General features: G+C 54.2%; 1 protein-coding gene across 11 annotated transcripts in view; it reads right to left on the bottom strand.

Annotated features, from left to right (window-relative positions):
- The window catches only part of FARP2 (FERM, ARH/RhoGEF and pleckstrin domain protein 2), an 81,686-nt gene that overhangs the window by 32,952 nt on the left and 31,194 nt on the right, over positions 1 to 17,540 (bottom strand). For 10 of the 11 annotated variants that reach the window (XR_004320216.1, XM_032480764.1, XM_032480760.1 and 7 more), the window contains exons 3-8: positions 12,371 to 12,475; positions 11,513 to 11,555; positions 10,533 to 10,611; positions 8,330 to 8,427; positions 6,659 to 6,773; positions 2,183 to 2,330 (exon numbers count right to left, since the gene is read on the bottom strand). Coding sequence is in view for 10 of the 11 variants with exons in the window: in XM_032480764.1 (XP_032336655.1) it covers positions 2,183 to 2,330; positions 6,659 to 6,773; positions 8,330 to 8,427; positions 10,533 to 10,611; positions 11,513 to 11,555; positions 12,371 to 12,475 (588 nt within the window). In the remaining variant the exon portion in view is untranslated. Of the gene's footprint in view, positions 1 to 2,182; positions 2,331 to 6,658; positions 6,774 to 8,329; positions 8,428 to 10,532; positions 10,612 to 11,512; positions 11,556 to 12,370; positions 12,476 to 13,138; positions 13,252 to 17,540 lie in introns of all 11 variants that reach the window. The other variant, XM_032480768.1, reaches the window with a different exon arrangement.

Below are 17,540 nucleotides of genomic sequence, written 5' to 3'. Positions count from 1 at the left end.
CTGCCCTCCAGACACCATCTTTCCTTTGAAGAGAAGCGTCCCCCAGCTCCCGGCGAGCCCTGGCCACCACCTGAGGCGTCACTCGGGCGAGCCTCACAGTGGGTGTAAACCGAGGCACTGACGAGAGACAGGATGTCTGCGTCTTAAAGCGCCTCCCCCCGGACTGCTTGTCAGTCAAAAGAGAAACAGCAGTGATCACAGAACGGAGGAACCAGAGACCACGGGACTCAGAGCCACATCACCAGTGAGGCCAGACGGCGTCTCCGGTGTGACTCTGAGGAGGCCACGTCGTCATCTGGGAATGCGTCACCTGAATCTAATCGAGGAAAACGGTCAACAAACTGCAAATTAGGAACAACTTTCAGCACCGTCGTCATAAAGGACGAAGAAAAAAGAAGTGTTCCAGATTACAGGTGACCACAGGGATGGCCGCTGAACACCGCGCCTGCTGCTAGACCCGCGCCGCCCTGGAGGGCACGAGCACCACACGGGCGTCACCGGACAGCTGCAAGACGGGGACCAGCTCGCACGGCAGACGGAAGAGCTGTGTCCACGACAACTCGCTGCCCGGACCCTCAGGAAGCACAAAGTTCTTGGGGTGGGGGGCCCTGATGGGTGCGTCTTACCCCCAAACGCTTCAGAAGGCGCTGTGTGCGTGTGCACGTGTGCGTGCGTGTGCTGAGGCACAGGGAGTGAGAGCATGTGCCTCTGGGTGGGGGTGGTGACGGGCGAGCCTGGGTGACAAGCACGGGGGGCCCTGTGTGCTTTCCTAGTTTTCACCGCTTTTCGGTCCATTTGAAAGTGTTTTGCGTTGAAAGGCTTTAAGAGAGGTGGCAGGCACTGTGGGCCGGGGGGACCAGGGCCCGTCCCCGAGGGGCGCCCCACTGTCAGCACCCACGGGGACCCTGCCGAATCGCTCAGACTTTCTGGGGCGCAGTCAGCTGGCTCCACGGGGCCGAGCGGCCCCACCGCCTGAGTCCGGGCTCTCCCTCGACCCCTCTTCTGTGAGCACCACATCTCCACCCGCCGAGCAACGGCGCCTCTTCCAGGCGATGGCACTGCCGTGTGTCAGCCCGGCTCGGGGACACGACCCGGCCGCCCTCGGGTCCTGCCAGCCACCCGTTTCCAGCTCCCACACTTTGCTGACATGCCCGGTTCTCTGTGGTTCCTTTTCCGTTCTTTTGTTCTCACTGGCGTCGACTTAAAAACACTCCTTCAGTGTCATTCTGGCGGGAATTTTGAGAGAACAGAAGCGAATTCAATCTGCATCTTTAATTTCAAGTCTCTGATCCCTTGCTTTCACAGTGCCTTCTGGGTACAAGTTACTTGTTCTTCTCTGGACTCCGAGGGGTGTGATTCTGCCCTCTGTGCAGTGAAGGAACTACCCCCGGGGGAGCAGGCGTGGGCGCCCTGGCCACTACCAAGCGGCCTGGCTACCGTGTGTATGTCACACTTAGGATGAAACACAATTAACATTCTAAATGCAAAATCAATTTTTTTTCCTAATAGGAAATTGAAATTTGATGGGAAGATTAAAAAAAAGAAGGGAAAAGAAAAAGAAATCAAGTATCCTTGGTCAGGGAGGCCTGCGTCAGACCCGCTGTTCCAGGGGCTGGCGGGGAAGGCGGGCCTCAGAGGGAAGGGCTGAGAAGCAGGTTCCTGGACGCTGAGACCAGACTGCCTCCACGGCCCCACTCAGCTGGGTGCAGGGCTCAGGGGCCAATGCCCAGGCAGCTCCAGGAGGGCCTGGACCTCCGGGTGGAGGGCTCCCAGCTCCTCACGCCAGAGAGCCCGGCACACACGCACCTCCCTGCAGACAAAGCCCCGCAGTCATTTCCGTACCTGTTCACCTCCCAAAACCACCCGCACACGTCACAGGAGCCCACCCTGACCGCCACACACGCCAACGCCCTCTGCGTTTCCCAGTCTGTCCTCTCTGAGCATGTGCATGGTGACTGGGCCGTGGTGGGACCTCTCAGGGCAGCAGCTCCACACCCGGCTGTGGACACTGCCCCCGGAGGAGCCGGAGCCCCGCTTACAAGGAACGGCGGATGTGACGGTGAGGACGGGACGAGAAAATGACTTCTCTGCTGGGCAAGAGGGCGGATCAGAGGATACGTCCAAGATCTGTTCCTCAGAACAGACTTCCCAACGTGAGGAAACCACCCCCCAGGCCCCCTACCTGGAAGACGAGGACGCCCGTGTGGGAGACGGCCAGCTTAATCTGGGCCCCCTCCCGGTCAGAGGCCGTGTGAAACCTGATGCCGTACATTTCCAACTTTCGGGCAATTTCAAGCACCTGGAAATCCGACTCAGCAGGTGTCTGGCCCCTGTAATAAAGGACAGCATGGTCACAGCACTGAACACAACCTCTGAACAAGCTGAGGCCGTCACGGGGCAAGCGGATGTGACCCGACAGAGCAGCGGAGCAGACCGATCAAGTAGGCTCAGGCCCTCAGCCGGTGGGTCGCTCGCCGTGTGGTCACCAGCCCACCCCGGGCGGCACACCGCGCACACAGGCCAGAGCCGGCTGCCACCCGCCCCCCGCAGCGCGCCTCCTAGTGGGGCGAGTGCTTCCTCTGCCGCCTCAGGTGCTCAGCCTCATGCTCCTGCCCTCGCACTGACAAAAGTCACGAGCAAACACTGCACACAGTGGAAGCAGCGTCCACAACACGAGTATCTCACTCAACCCATTTCAATACTTTAAAAAGGTGTTTCCCCCACTCCTGGGCATATAACCAGACGGAAAGATCTACTTCAGAAAGATACCTGTGCCCCAGTGTTCCTAGAAGCACTATTTACAACAGCCAAGACATGGAAACAACCTAAACGTCTGTCGACAGATGACTGGATAAAGACACCATTGTGGTGTATTTATATAATGGGATACTACTCAGCTGTAAAAAAAGAATAAAATAATGCCGTTTGCAGCAACATGGATGGACCTGGAGACTGTCATTCTAAGTGAAGGAAGCCAGAAAGAGAAAGAAAAATACCATATGAGATCGCTCATACGTGGAATCTAAAAAAAAAAGCAAGACAACAAATGAACTTATATATAAAACAGAAACAGACTCACAGACATAGAATACAGACTTGTGGTTGCCGGTGGGGAGGGGAGTGGGAAGGGATAGACTGGGAGTTTGAGGTTTGTAGATACTGACAGGAATATATAGAATAGAAAAACAAGTTCATACTGTACAGCACAACGAAATACATACAAGGTGTTGTAGTAGCTCATGGGGAAAAAGAATATGAAAATGAATATATGTACGTTCACGTATGACTGAAAGATTGTGCTGTACGCCAGAAACTGACACAGCATTGTAAACCGACTACACCTCCATAAAAGAAAAGCTGTTTTCATAATGTACAACTGCAACCATTAGAAGATACTTCTATAAAAACGAAATTATGAAAATGAAAAAAACCATCAGAACTGGCTTTACACACGTGGCGGTGAGCACTGCGCGGCCAGCCCGACCCCCGTCTGCGGGGTTTTTCACGAACTGCTCTTCCCTCTCCTTACCTCTGAACGCCCGAGTTTTGAGATCTGTAAGAAGTAACACGAGTGCTGGGGTTAGGCCATTCCCAGCGTCCACCCTTTGCGGCTGACAGACACCTATCACCTCACACTCCAGTACGTCATCAGCAAGGTGACGGCTGCACTGTGCGCACCACACCTCCCCCACCCGTCTGAGGTGGGCGCTCAGTCGCTGCCATGTCTCTGCGACTGCACACAGCGCTACTACGAGCGCTGGGGTGCACGCGTCTTTTCAAATCAGTGTTTTGTTTTCTTCAGATTAATACCCAGGAGCGGAGCTGCGGGACCACGTGGTAGCTCTGCTTCAATTTTCTGAGGGCCCTCCACGCAGTCTTCCAGTGGCGGCACCAGTTTACACCCCCTCCAGCAGCGCACAAGGGTCCCTCTTCCCCACGTCCTCGCCAGCACTTGTGACTTGCTGTCTTTCTGAGAAGGGCCGTTCTGACAGGTGTGAGGTGATGCCTCAGGGTTCTGGTCTGCATTTCCTGATCATCAGCGACGCGGACTGTCTGTTCCTGTGTCTGTCGGCTTCTGTGTATCTTCTTTAGAAAGATGTCTATTCAGAGCCTCTGCCCATTTTTCAATCGAGTTGCTTTCTTTGATGTGGAGTCATATGAGTTCTTTGCACATTTTGGACACTAACCCTTATCAGACGCGTCACTTGTGAACGTGGGCGCCCGTTCAACAGGCTGCCTTTTCATTCTGTTGGTGGCTTCCTTTGCTGAGCAAAAGCTTTCTAATTTGATGTAAACCTATTCATTTTTGCTTTTGCTTCCCTGGCTTGACGAGACAGAGTTAACAAAATACAGCTGACCCATGAACAAGTCACGGGTCAGGGGCACTGACCCCTTGCACGTAACTCACAGTCGGCCCTCTGCACCTGTGGTTCTGCGCCTGAGAGCTCAGCCCCCCTTGGGCCAGGGAGCGTGTGCTGTTTACTATGGAAACAGCCCGTGTGTAAGCGGACTTGCCCAGTTCCAGCCCGCGCCGCCCCGGGACAGCCGTGCTGCCGAGCCCTGTGCTGTCCTCTGGGGGCTTTGCGGCCTCGGGGCTTCCGTCTGTTTGGAGCTCATTCTGCAGGTGGTGTGGACAGTTGTCCGGTTTGGCCCTTCTGTGCCGAGCTGCCCAGTCTCCCGGCGCCAGTTACTAAAGAGGCTGTCTTCTCCACGTCGCATTTCTTTTTTTATTTTTTCTGGGGGGAGGGGGGTAGTTACTTTGGTTTATTTATTTATTTTTAGAGGAGGTTCTGGGGATCGAACCCAGGACTACACCCTCCCCCCATCGTGTCATCTTGCCTCCTCTGCCGTGGATTCACTGACCACGTCACGTGTGGGTGCACTGACCCGTGTGCCTTTCTGTGCCAGTCCCAGGCTCTGATGACTGGGGCTAGTAGTTCAGTTTCAAATCAGGGACAGTGACACCTCCTGCTGTGTCCTTTCTCAAGACTGTTTTGGCTATTTGGGGTCTTCCATGTTTCCCCACAAATTTTAGAATTATGTGCTCTAGTTCCGTGAAAAACACCACTGTATTCTGACAGGGACTGCACTGAATACACAGACCTCCTCGGGTGGTGTGTTCCTTTTAACAATACTGCCTCTCCCAGCCCAGGAGCCCAGTACATCCTTCCACATGTCTGCTGTCCAGGCTTCAGAGCTGATGCCGGAACGGGCTGTATCTGTGGTTGCTGGGGTGGAATGAATGCCTTCTGTCCGTGAGAAGGAACGAAATTTGGAGGGACAAGGGCTGAACGTTATGGACTCAATGTTTTTCCCCAAAGTTCAGCTGCTGAAGCCTCGCCCCCCAAGGTGATGGTACTTGGAGGTGGTGCCCTCATGAGGGGGCTGGTGCCCCTCACCCCTCCCGCCTGGGGAGGACGCAGCGGGAAGGCAGCTGTCCACAAACCAGGAAGCGGGCCCTCCTCACCAGGCCCAGACCTGCCGGTGCCTTGACCTTGGGCTCCAGCCTCCAGAACTGTGAGAAACGAGTTTCTGTCATTTAGAAGCCACTCAGCCCACGGCGTTCTGTCGTAGCATCCTGAAGGAATTAAAACGCCAGCTTTCACATCTTCTTCTGCAACCTCGAAGGTCCGACAGAAATACGGTCAAAGTCAAGGAAAATAGCGTCTCACTTGGTGATTGTGAGGGCGTTCCCACCGGGTCAGGGAAGAAAACTATAAACTATGGAAGAAGTCTGTCGTGATTAGAATGAAGGTACGACACTGTCCTTTAACCAGCTACACAAAGAGTAATTAGAAGAGATAAAGATGTGCAGCAGATTTCTGAGGGTGGCGGCAGACGAGCCGGCAGCCGGATCTGAGCCCAGAGCAGGCGCCTCCACGGGGCTCTGCCTCCCAGCGTCATCACCCGGCTTCTCCGCCAGCTCCAGGCTGGCCAGAGCTTTGTGAGCAGCCGCCTTAAGACAGACAGACAGACAGACGCACACACGCACGTGCACACGACCAGGCGCACGCTCCGGCGCTGAGCCGTCTCGCAGGCCTGGAGCCTTGCTGCCCCCATGGGCAGGCTCTCAGTGTAACTGTGCAGACCGGTCACCCTTCCCTGACCTCACCTTCTGAGCACGTGAGCTGCATGGTCACTCAGGAGCCCCCAGACACGCTTCCTTCCATACCCCCCGGGAACTGTGGGCTGAAGCACTCGCCCTTGGTGTCCGCGGCACCCCCACCCCGGCTCTCCTCCCTCCTCTGGCTGCTCACTGCTCATGGCGTCCGTGGGTGCCCCTCCCCTACACGTCCTCCAAGGGTTAGCCCAAAAGGGGTGGGTGTGGGGCTCCGCCCTCTGCCCACCCCCCCAGGTAATCTCACCTGCTGCCCTGGAGGGACCCTCCCCAGTGCAGGCTGTACCCCAGCTCCATGTGTCCCATCCCCACTCCAGGCACAAATCCCACCCAGGTGACCGTCTCCCCAGGGACAGGCAGGTGGCTCAGGCTTGCCCTGGGGGGGGGCCCCCCCGCTCGGCTGGTCAGCGGGGTCTAGATGGGACACTCGGAACGCTCCTCGGACACCACACTCCCCGGGCCCCGCCGAGACCGCGCCTCCCAGGGAGTGAGTGGGAGTCGCGCAGAAGCCTGGTGGCAAAGGACGCAGAGCCCACTCACGCGTGCTCGCGGTGCAGCGCCAGGATCTTCTCCAGGGCGCGCTCCTGCCCCGGCAGGTACTCGTGGGCTCTCAGGTGTGCCCGGTCCAGCTCTTCGTCGTAGTCTCCGATCTCCGCTGAGACAGGAGGAAACAGCAGTTTTAACTTTTAAGCAAAGATACGGGCACTTGTACGTGCAGACACATCGATTAAAAGTAGGAAAAACTATCCTAAACCTGTAGCAAAACAACGTATCCCTTACACAAACACAACTCGGCTCTACCTGCCCCGGATTTCACAGCCTCGAAGGCGGGGCTGGGGAGGCGGAGAGGTCTGTTCGCGAGTCTTGCTGGCGAGACCCCAGGGAGGTGGGCGCTGAGGCTGTGTTTTAACCACATTGGGTCTGTAAGTTCTCTCCAGGCACTTGTGAGCAGGATAATGCCCTTTATTTTGTTTCAGGAGAATGTATTTTAAACCGTTTTTTCCTTCAGGGTCTCTCAAATCCTTGAGGAACAATGTCTCTTTCTGATTTCATGCACTTCAAGGCTACAGGTTTTAAAAATAGTAGTTGAAGCCCAGTGATCTTACGCGATACACTTCTGTTTTGTGGCCACCTCAAACTCACAGGGAACTTGCATGCATGGCGCCACACTTTAGCAAGTGTTTCCCACAAAACAGGACTCCCGCCCCCTCTGGCCACCGCGCGAACAAGGACAGGCCCACCCCACCATCTGCGCTGCTCGGAGCCTCAGGCCCCTTCTCGCCCGCCAGCCGCCGCCGGCTGCGACCCGCACAGCCCGGCCCCGGATCAGAGCCACTCCCTGTGCTGGCTGTCATGTCTCCGTGATGCCCCTTGATCTAAGCACACACTTCCCAGGTGAAAACTGCGGAGGGACGAGTTACTGTAACATAACTAAGCTGCACACAAGCCCTCGACAAGTGGCCCTGCCAAACGGGCTTGCGCTGAAAAGGCACCTGTCTCCCTGCGCAGACCTCAGGCCACACAGGCGGTAACTAAGCCACTTCATGCCGCTGAGAGGAGCCGCCCCACAGAGCAGGACGGCCAGCCTCCGACACAGCCCGCCGTGTGGGGAAGCCGTGTCAGGGCGAGGACCAAGCTGGCTGCAAGTTAACCCGTATTGTCACAGGTTCCTGAAATCCGCCAACTCCCTACACACACTTCCCGTGTTCAACTTCAGAAACAGCAGCTCCCTGCTGGGAAGCCGGCTCGGCAGGTCCAGGGGCAGTGGCCACCTCCTTCCTTCTGTCCCGCTGGGAAGGCTCCAGACAGCCCTGGCCCGACTCACGCCTGTTTCTCAGCCTCATCCTCAAGGTTTCTCCTCCTCAAGGTTTGAAAGAACTGTCATTCTTGACACACCTCTGGGCTGCCTCTCTCTGTGTGACACACTCAAGGGTTTTCCTTGTCCTTCAGGGACGGATGCCTAACTCGTCACAGAGGGGCTGGGACATTCACCTCGCTCCTGGAGGGCTGAGTCGTGGGACAGCCTGGCTCCTAGCCTGGAGGTCTGCAGGCACCAGTGAGCCTTCAGAGCGTGTCCACTTCCTAGGTGGGGAAGTCGCCCCTCGGCTTGTCAGGGAAACACGCACATCCGGCCGCCCGTCCTCTGCGCTGGTTAATGGACTGGGCAGGACACCCTCCCACCCCCACCTCGGCCCCGGGGGAGGCGCTCACACTGCAGGAGGTGGGACGTGAGCAAGGCAGCCGTGCTGTCCGTGCAGGTCAGACGCTCCTCCAGCAGGTCTCTCTTCAGCTGCAGGGCAAACAAGTATCTAAAAGGAAGTTCAGAACAGGGATCAGCTCCGAAGGCTGCACGCACTTCACACGACACGCAGCCCTGGGTGGCCCTGGAGCAGACGGGGAGCAAGGGCAGGGCCAGGAGCCTGGCGCCCAGAGCCGGATGTGCGCCAGCCCACCCACTAGGCTGTCTGCGGACACACCTTCGGGGGAAGCTCACAAACTTGTGCAGCCTCCGTCACACACACACACACACACAACTGCCCCTCGACTGGGTCTGGAGCAGCAGAGACACAGCCTAAAACGTGGCTGTGGAATTTTAAGGCATAATAATAATAATAACGGTAGTAACTGGCTAGGAGCTAAGAAACAGCGCTCCTGGTGGGAGAGCACCTCGTGGGAGTGAGACAGACAGGGTGCCTTGAAAACTTTCACTTGTTCATTTATTCGGTCAACAAACGCTAACTGAGCACACGTCATGCTCGGTGCTGTTCTCGGGCTGGAGACTCGCCGGTGAAGGGGTCCCCCTGCCCTGTGGGGCTCGCGCTCTCGGGCGAGCTGTCAGTGTCTCCTGCACGCCCTTAAAGCTGAAATGTGCGCATCCTCTGACCCAGGCAAACCCACTTGATGGACGTTCCCTACAGAAGTACTTTGAGTCATACAGACTCGTGGACACAGATCTGTATTTGTAGCATTAGAACAGATAAAAACGGGAAATAATCTGCATATGCGTGACTAGGAGACTGGTTAAATCAATCCGGTCGCAGCCACACACACTAACAGAGAGACTCCACGGCAACGCTCTGGGCGTGTGGGTGAAGAAGTCAGCCCGCAGCTCTGCGCGTATAGTCTGATACTGGCTTGTGAAATAAGAACTTTTTAAAGCCCGATGTCTACTCGCGTGTTGCTGAGAACTCATCTAGAAGACCCCCTAAGCGTTGCTACCTCACAGGGGGGCAGGGGCGAGGACGCTGACTCTCTACGTGGCTTTAAAGTTTCTCTTCTTTTACCAGAAATGTGTAGTTTTTTTTTAATTTAAAAAAAAAAGAGGCCTTCTGCATACTCACGGCTGGGACCCGGCGCCCTGAATCAGGTGGCCCTCATGCTGCTCGTCACCGTCTAGGGGTATCTATTTAAATGCGGTTCCCTTAAGAGGGACTTCTGGGTAAGTGTCAGGTATTTAATGGACTATGAGGTAAGTCCTGTGCTCACTCATGAAGATACCCTGAAGTACTTGGGGTTCAGCGTCTCAGCTGCAAACATGAGGCTGGAGCAGCGCGGGCCCTGCGTCCCCCTGCCGCTGAGCCCGCAGTTCTGTGATGTTGAAATGACGAGCAGAGACCCTCTGGGAGAAGTCGAGAGGCCTGTGGGACTCGGCCGTGGACTGGGTTTGGCCAGGAAGCCGAAGAGCCGGTGCTCCCACTGCATCCTCACGGCTCTGACAGCTTACGTCTGACTCTGGGTCTCGAGTTCATCTTAGGCTTTTATTCTTCATGATAAAATCGATACGTAGAACACAAAGAGAAACACTTCCATAATCTCACTGCCCAGGCAAAACCACTGCAAACACTGTCCTCCAGTCATTTACCCAAAGAACCACCTGTGGGTTCAGAATAGCGGCACGGGAGAGGCCACCGACGACGCTCCCGCCCCAGATGCTCACCAGGATGCTCCCACTTGGCGCTGCTCCCAATTCCGTGTACTTTGTTGATGGAAAGTAAAGGTGTGGGTGAAATTCCTATGAACCTCCTGCACAGGCAAAATCCACACTCATCTGGGCAGTGTGAGCTCAGTGCTACCCTAACGCCCCATGTTTATCCTCAAACTTGCACCGCAACCTTCCTTCCAAGTCCTGTTTGCATTTGTGTTTGTCCGCGTTAATGGCAAAATGCTTCCTTTAGCTGTGACACGTCCGGTGGTTACAGTTTGGCGTGGACACTAGGCGCCTTCTTTGGATAAGTGACTCCCAAGCACCTGGAGTGCTGGTGCTGTGGGCGACACAGGTGAGCGCACCTGGAGTGCAGGTAATGCGGGCACGCAGGTGAGCTCACCTGGAATGTAGGTGCTGCGGGCGACACAGGTGAGCTCACCTGGAGTGCAGGTGCTGTGGGCACACAGGTGAGCTCAGGATGCTCCTTACCGTGTGTATTCTTCTTGCAACTGACCCGGATCAGGTGGGAAAAATTTCACTGCCAGGCGAAGCACTGTATTCTTTGGCCCTATTTAAAAAAAATTGAAACAACACAGATAAGGTCAAAATCTGTATTTGCTGTCTTTCTGCATATCCTGGTGGAACTGAGCCAGCGCTCTCAAAGGCATTGCAAAGCACATCTTCTCAAGTAAGATGACATTAAGAAATTTCCTAGGCATGAAGTTATCAGTCTTAAGTATTAGTCACAAACATCAAACAAAAATTTAAGAACTTTTGCATTAAGCAGAGGCTGATAAAAGAAACCCTAAAAACAAGCAGAAAACTACACATTAAAATCTTAAAATACATTCCTGCTTGTATTTCAGGATTAAAGAAGCTAAGGGGTCTGCACTGTAAGTAGCAGTAATTTTAAAAACCACTATTGGGAACCCTATGCGCTCCGCTGAGAGGGCGAGGCTGCTGCCACCGCCGCGCTGAGCCAGGGCCACCCGATCCCTGCAAAGGGGGGCACAAGACATCAGCTCGTCTGAGTACTCTGCTTTACTGATGTCCTCTAACGACACAGCCAGGCACCTTCGCCAAAAGAAGAGGGCTGTTTGGCTAAACGGGCCTTAGTTACTTATCAGCAAAAAGCTCCTTGCACACGTCCTCCCTCCTCAGCTATACTAACAAAGTCACAGGCGAGGCCAGACAGCTAGAGCCTTCATCCCATGTGTCCTTCCGTAACCCAGGACCTGCACACTCACTTTTGCACAAACAAGGTGAGAAGCAACATCCAGCGTGTCCTCGTTTCCAAATGAGAGGCGAGTAAGCTGGGACTGAGCTGAGGCGCTGCCCCGCCCCCTCCACTTCTCGCAGTTTAACCTGAACAGGGGGATGACTTCACTGCTCCCCAGACAGGTGACAACGACCATCTTAACAAAGCATCTTAACTGAACAGAACTTCAAAGAGTTAAAGAAGGACTTACTTCGTATTTGCCTAACGATGGGTTTCATGGGTTCCAGCCAAATCTAAAGAGGATTTAAGAAAAGATATCAAACCCATTAAATTATTTCTCTATTTAATAAGTACAATATACAACACAAAAAGATTTACAATTGAGAGACTCAGGGCAGGAACATTTGGGCCTTCACTCTTGCGCACACACGTGTCCAGATGAGACACGGGAGGGCAATGCGTGCTTGGTGGGGGGGTGTGGACGCGCTGCAAACTGCCGCGCAGTGTCGCAGGGCCAGCCATGCGCACAGCAGTACCGAGGACTGTGTGTGTGTGTGTGGGGGGGCGGCGGGTGGGTGTATGTTAGGACCAAGCCAACATCGGGCACCCTCGGTGCACGCTGCCTGCACACAGAGCAGGCTGACGTGCGGGCCCCGCGGGAGAGGCTGGACCGAGCTCTGTGGTGCTGACACGCTTTCTGAACCAAAGAGCTGATCTGGCTTCTTTAAAACAGTTCCACCCACAAACCTCACGGCTCCCCACTTTTCAGGTTCATCTATTGAGTCAAATGAGGCAGAACCAGTTTAGTAAAACTGCTCAAAATCCACTGACGTGATCATCACACAGGGTGCACCAGAGGTTGCTTTTATAACTTACGAAGAAAGGACTTCCTTGGCACGTGGGCTGGTAGACTGAAAACCTCCAGGGAGGATGTAAACTCAGGCTTAGAGAAAAGGCAAGTGTACGTAAAGCGTCTCCGTGGCACGGCTCTGATTATGAGACACCTGTGGCACGGCTGCAGCAGGGCCTCGGAGGTCTCTGCGCCATGGGAGCGCCGGGACCCGCTACAACCTACGCCCGCTCCCAGGAACAACCCCACAGCACCTACCCAGTGGGCCTGCGTGCTCTGAAACTCCAGCCCGAAGTAGTCACACTCGATCAGGCTCAGGCGTCTCCACACGTGCGTCAGCAGCGCCTGCCCGCCGCACCTGGGCTGTGGAGAGACCGGGGAGAGAAAGCACGGTGGGGGGGATGACGCTGAACCGCGAAGGCCTAGGCCACGGCGGCACAGAGCCACTTCCCACACGTGAACTTTATTACATCTAACTTCTTGCTTCCATTTCCCAGCTAGTAAGATTCACAAGTGGTCACAAAGCGAATAAAGGAAACTGAGGCTCTTCCTGCTCAGAGACTGATGCTGAAATAAAGCTGGAAGCTCCTCCGTTTTACACTCTCAGTGTGTCTTTAGTCACACCTCTTTGTAACAACTTCGGTCTCAGTAAACATTTTTTCCAACAATCCTGATATTCACTAAAAAGGCGAGTCTCACAGCCCGCGTGTGCATAAGATTCCAGGGAGTGATTCAGCACGTGGTGGTTTTCACACGCGTGAGAAGGGCCCAGACTGCACGAGTGAGGGGCAGCCAGCTCTCCTGGCTCACACTGTTCACAAAAATAAATTCCAGTGGACTACAGAGCAGAGTAAAACAGTGGAAGAGTGTTTCTATAATCCTGGGGTAAGTGAAGTCTTCCTAAAGCACAGTGCAAAGGCAAGACTGACAGATTCGGTTAAAGAAAAATGAAAAATTCTGACTAGAAAGACGTTGAACAAAGTTACAATCTGGAATCAAACTGTTGAAAAGCCATCAGAAGTGCACCTGGGCCCGTATGTGTCTGCAGACACACCAGTGGAACAGAGCAGGAGGTGAAGAAATGCACCCAGATACATAAAGCAGCGGCGTGTCGGGTAACAGCGACACTTCAAATCAATCTGTGGAAGGAAAACAGATTACTCAATAAACATTGTTGGGTATCCACCTGGAAAACGTAAGGTTGCACCCTTACCCCACACAGTAACTCCAAGATGAATAAAATATCTGAACACAGAGCATCTACTCATCAATGCACTGCAGTGAGAGAAACCTGTTATTTACACGGTGGGGAGAAAGCCATCTCAGGTCACTAGGGCAGCTGAAAGCCATCACGGGAGGCTCCAGAGACTGAACGGCCCCAAAACGTCTGAAAGAAACACTGTGAAGTCGAAAGACTTCTTCAGAGACAGACGGGGGGGCAGCATTTTACAGCTCACACCACAAAGGGCTAATACCTTTAAAACACATCAAACTGCACCCGAACAGGAAAAGAACAGGCTGCTCACAGAAGCCAGCCCTAAAGGGCGTTCAGAGGCCCAGGAGCAGCTCACCGCGCCACGGTGAGGGGTCCGCAGCCAAAGCCACACCGAGGCCCCACTCTTCGTCTCCCGCACAGACAGAACTCAGGGAGCCCCGAGCCCGCAGGGTGGGGGGCGCAGGGCACAGGGCTTCCCGCGTGGGCTGGGGGCGCAGACCCCCACTGTCTCCGTGGGGGCCAGGTTGGGACCACCTACTGGCATTCAAACGTCCACACCATTCTCTGACAAATTTCACTTCTAGAAGTATGTCACAGATGCAAAACCACGCACATGGAACAGCACTCGTTACCATAATGTGTGCAACAGCAAACAATCAAACACCCCCGCCATTTACGGCCCAGGATGGGGGTGGACCGCAGCGCCTCCCGCGGCAGGACACTCGAGCAGTTAGACCAGGGCTGCTCTCTACACTCTGAAGTGGAAAGAGCTCCAGGATGAATGTGAAGAGGAAACAGCTGGGGGCGCAAACGCGCGCCTGCCGCCTCCGTGCGGGAATAAAGTGTGTAAATATGCAGGAGAGCGCCGTCGGGAATGCACGCTCTGGAGGGGCCGCCGTAACCAGGGCTGCCGGCTGGTTCCAGAGAACTGAACCACAGGACCGCACATCCTTTATGTGTTTTGAAATTTGTATCATGAACATGTAATAACCTATTTTCTAAGTTTATGTAATTAAAACAAATTCTCAAGGCTGAGTATGGGTGGGGGAGGGGACTGTACACGAGATGCAGATGTTAGAACCCAGGTGGGGTCAGGGGTCCCCCCTTAGTGAAGGGGGGTGGGGCGGAGTGGGTAAAGTCAGCCGAGACAGCAGCCCAGAGAAGATGCCAGAGCAGCGATGGGGAGGGTCACGGAGGGCCACAGCCGCCTGCCCTTCCCCGAGAGGTCGGGACAAGGGAGTTCCCTGGGGTCTCTTGGGCACTGATCCCGTTCCCGAGGGCTCCTCCCTTCACAGAGTCACAGTGGGCTAGGTTTCAATGTGTGAATTTTGGGGGACACACACTCAGTCTGTAACACCCTGCCAAAAGCGCACGGCCGGAATCCAGCCACAAGGACAACAAAGTCACCCTGAGGCTCAGGTGCAAGGTAACTGCTGTGATTTCAGCAGCATCAAGGTCATACGTCGCACACTGAGGACCAGAGAGGAAAGACCTGACGAAGTCCTCTGGCACAAAGGGCACCAGTGGGACCAGGGTCCGTGTTAGTGTCGTGGACTGTCCTGATGGGGGGAGGGTTTGTGGGAAATCTACTTGAAGCGGAAGGGTGCTGAGGCACAGTGTTGGCAACTCACTCTCAAATAATTGAGGAAAAAGATTCTTTGCACTATTTTGCAACTCTTCTGTAAACTTGAAATTACTTCAAAATAAAAAGTTAAGAAAATTAAAAAATACAGAATCTTAGCAGCTGAAAACAAAAGAATCTAAACATAAACTGTTAGAATCAGTAAACGTATTTAGCAAAGTCACAGTATCCAAAGTCAATACACAAAAAGCAAATTCATTTCTATAAACTACTAAAACAACTAGAAAGTGAAATCTAAAAAATTACACTTACAGTAACAAAGAAAATAAAATACCCTGGAATAAATGGAAAGATCTGTAAGCCTGCTATGTTGAAAACCATAAAACGTTGCCCAGAAAAGCTAAAGACCTAAATGTAGGGAGGGAGGTTCTTCTCCCAGTCTATGCACCTGGTATGCTCTCCACGTAAGACGTCAGTTCTCCCAGGTGAGCTGCAGGCTGAAATCCCAGCAGCTGTGTCTGCGGAACCTGACAGACTCAAATACGACACAAACCCCAAAGACTCCAGCGCAAAGCAGCATTAAAGAAGGACAAGGCTGAGGACTTACACTTCCAGGTGCCAAGACTTACAAAATTATAGTTAACTAAGATACTATGATATTGGTGCAAAAACAGACCGTGAACACAAGCAAGCGAGTGTGGAAACAGACCCCCCCCCCACAGTCATCTGATTTACAGCAAAGACTCTACTGTAATTCAGTACAGGAAGGATGGTCTTGTCAGCAAATGGGACTGACGGAAGTAAACATCCATATGAAAAAAGTAAACACTGACCCCTACCTCACACCACACACAAGTATTAATTCAACACAAATAACAGAAAGGTAAACCAACAGAGCTTGGGGTGGGCAAGTGTGCCTCAAACAGGACAAAGAAAGCTCGAACCACAAAAGAACAATGCATACAGTGACGCTACCTGAAAATCACAAACATCTGTCCATCAGAAGACACTGTTAAGACTGGGAAAAGGCAAGTCACAGACTAGAAAGTATTTGCAACACGAAAGTTCAACGAAGGCCATGAAGCCGACACACTTAGAGATCCACAGCTCATCCGGGAAAGGCAGACAATCCAATCAAGGACAAACAGGCAGAAGCACCTGTGTGGGCCCTTCACCGACGAGGACAACTAAACGGCCAGCAAGCCGGGGAAAGCTGTGCAGGACGGCACCAGGGAAACACACAGTAAACCAGACCCTCCAGGAGGCCACGCACAAAAGGGCGATGCCGACCGTCAGCAAGCAGGTGGGGCAACTGCAGGTCTGTATGTAGCTGGTGGGACAGTAAATCTGCCCGGTCTCCCGGGGGGTTGACGACACCCACCGCAGCCACACGCACACGCACCCATGACCCAGCCAGTCCAGTCCAGTCCTGGTAACCACTCAGCAGAAATCCTGTCACGTGCACCGAAAGACACGCTCCAGAATGTTCGCACAGCTTATTTACAGTAGGCGAAACTGACAAGAAGAGCTGAAGTGTCAGACGGGATGGGTAAATAACACACGGTTTGTGTGTGCGAGAGGACACAGCCCACAACGAAACCGTCGCCATGCGACCACCCTGACAGCTGCCGGCGTGCACGCATACGGCCGGTCACAGCGAAGTCTGGGCCCGGCAAACCGCTCATGGCTACTTGGGGGGGGGGGGTACCTGAGCGGGAGGGCATGGTGCACACATACGTAAAACTCACCACGCTGCACATCAAGGGCTGCGTGCCGTGCTGTGTAAGCTGTGCCACAGGAAGGAAGTCGTCACAGGGAAGGAAGAGGTGAGACAGCCCTAGGGAGCTCATGGGGCCAACCTTCCACCTTTCACACCAGCCCCTTCTGCAGAATCTCCCAGGGTCACGAGGCACTTGGGTCCATCACTGGACAATTCTGCCCGAAAAGAATTCCTATCTTTGGCCAAAATGTCTTTCCAACTTCTACCTGCCTTAGTCAGTCTCCTCCAGGCACAACCCAGTTTGTCAAGGCCCCTTTTAAAACAGTCACCAGAACAGAACACAGCCAGGCAGGTCAGTCCGGAGCTGGGCCCCATGGCAGACTCTACTCGACTCACCTGAAGCAGCCCCCCCTGCAGACACAGACCCCTGGAGAGCAAGACGCTGATCCGTGTGAGCACGATGCCCAGCGTGTGCAGCCCAGCAGAGGCTACAAACAGATCGCTGTACAAAGTGCTCAACACAGGAGAAAGGGGGATTTCTTGGATTGTCTGTTTTGGGAGAGCAGAAACCATATTTGAATTTTGCTCAATAATTAACAACTCACCACACAGGGAGGGACTTTCATCAGAATGCGTTCTCCTCCAGGACAAAACACGAGGGGTTCCTGATACTTAAATTATAAAGAACTTCAGAGGCTCTCTGGCCCACAGGGTTGTTGGCGTGACAGGCACTCAGACGTCTGTCCCAGAACAAACGAGCCACCCAACAACTGGGCAGAAGCCTTCCGTTACGACTGAAGTGCTGAAGGCCAGCCCAGCGCAGCCTGTCAGGAGGCGGGGCCGCCGCCACGCAGGCCGCACGCGGGGAAGGCTCTCCGGCCAGGGGGAGCTCCGGGCCACTCCCGGCTGC

This window comes from Camelus ferus, chromosome 5, assembly GCF_009834535.1.
Source record: "Camelus ferus isolate YT-003-E chromosome 5, BCGSAC_Cfer_1.0, whole genome shotgun sequence".
Taxonomy (NCBI): Eukaryota; Metazoa; Chordata; class Mammalia; order Artiodactyla; family Camelidae; genus Camelus; species Camelus ferus.
Note: the sequence above shows the minus strand (reverse complement) of the source record. Positions and strands in the feature narration are given on the sequence as shown.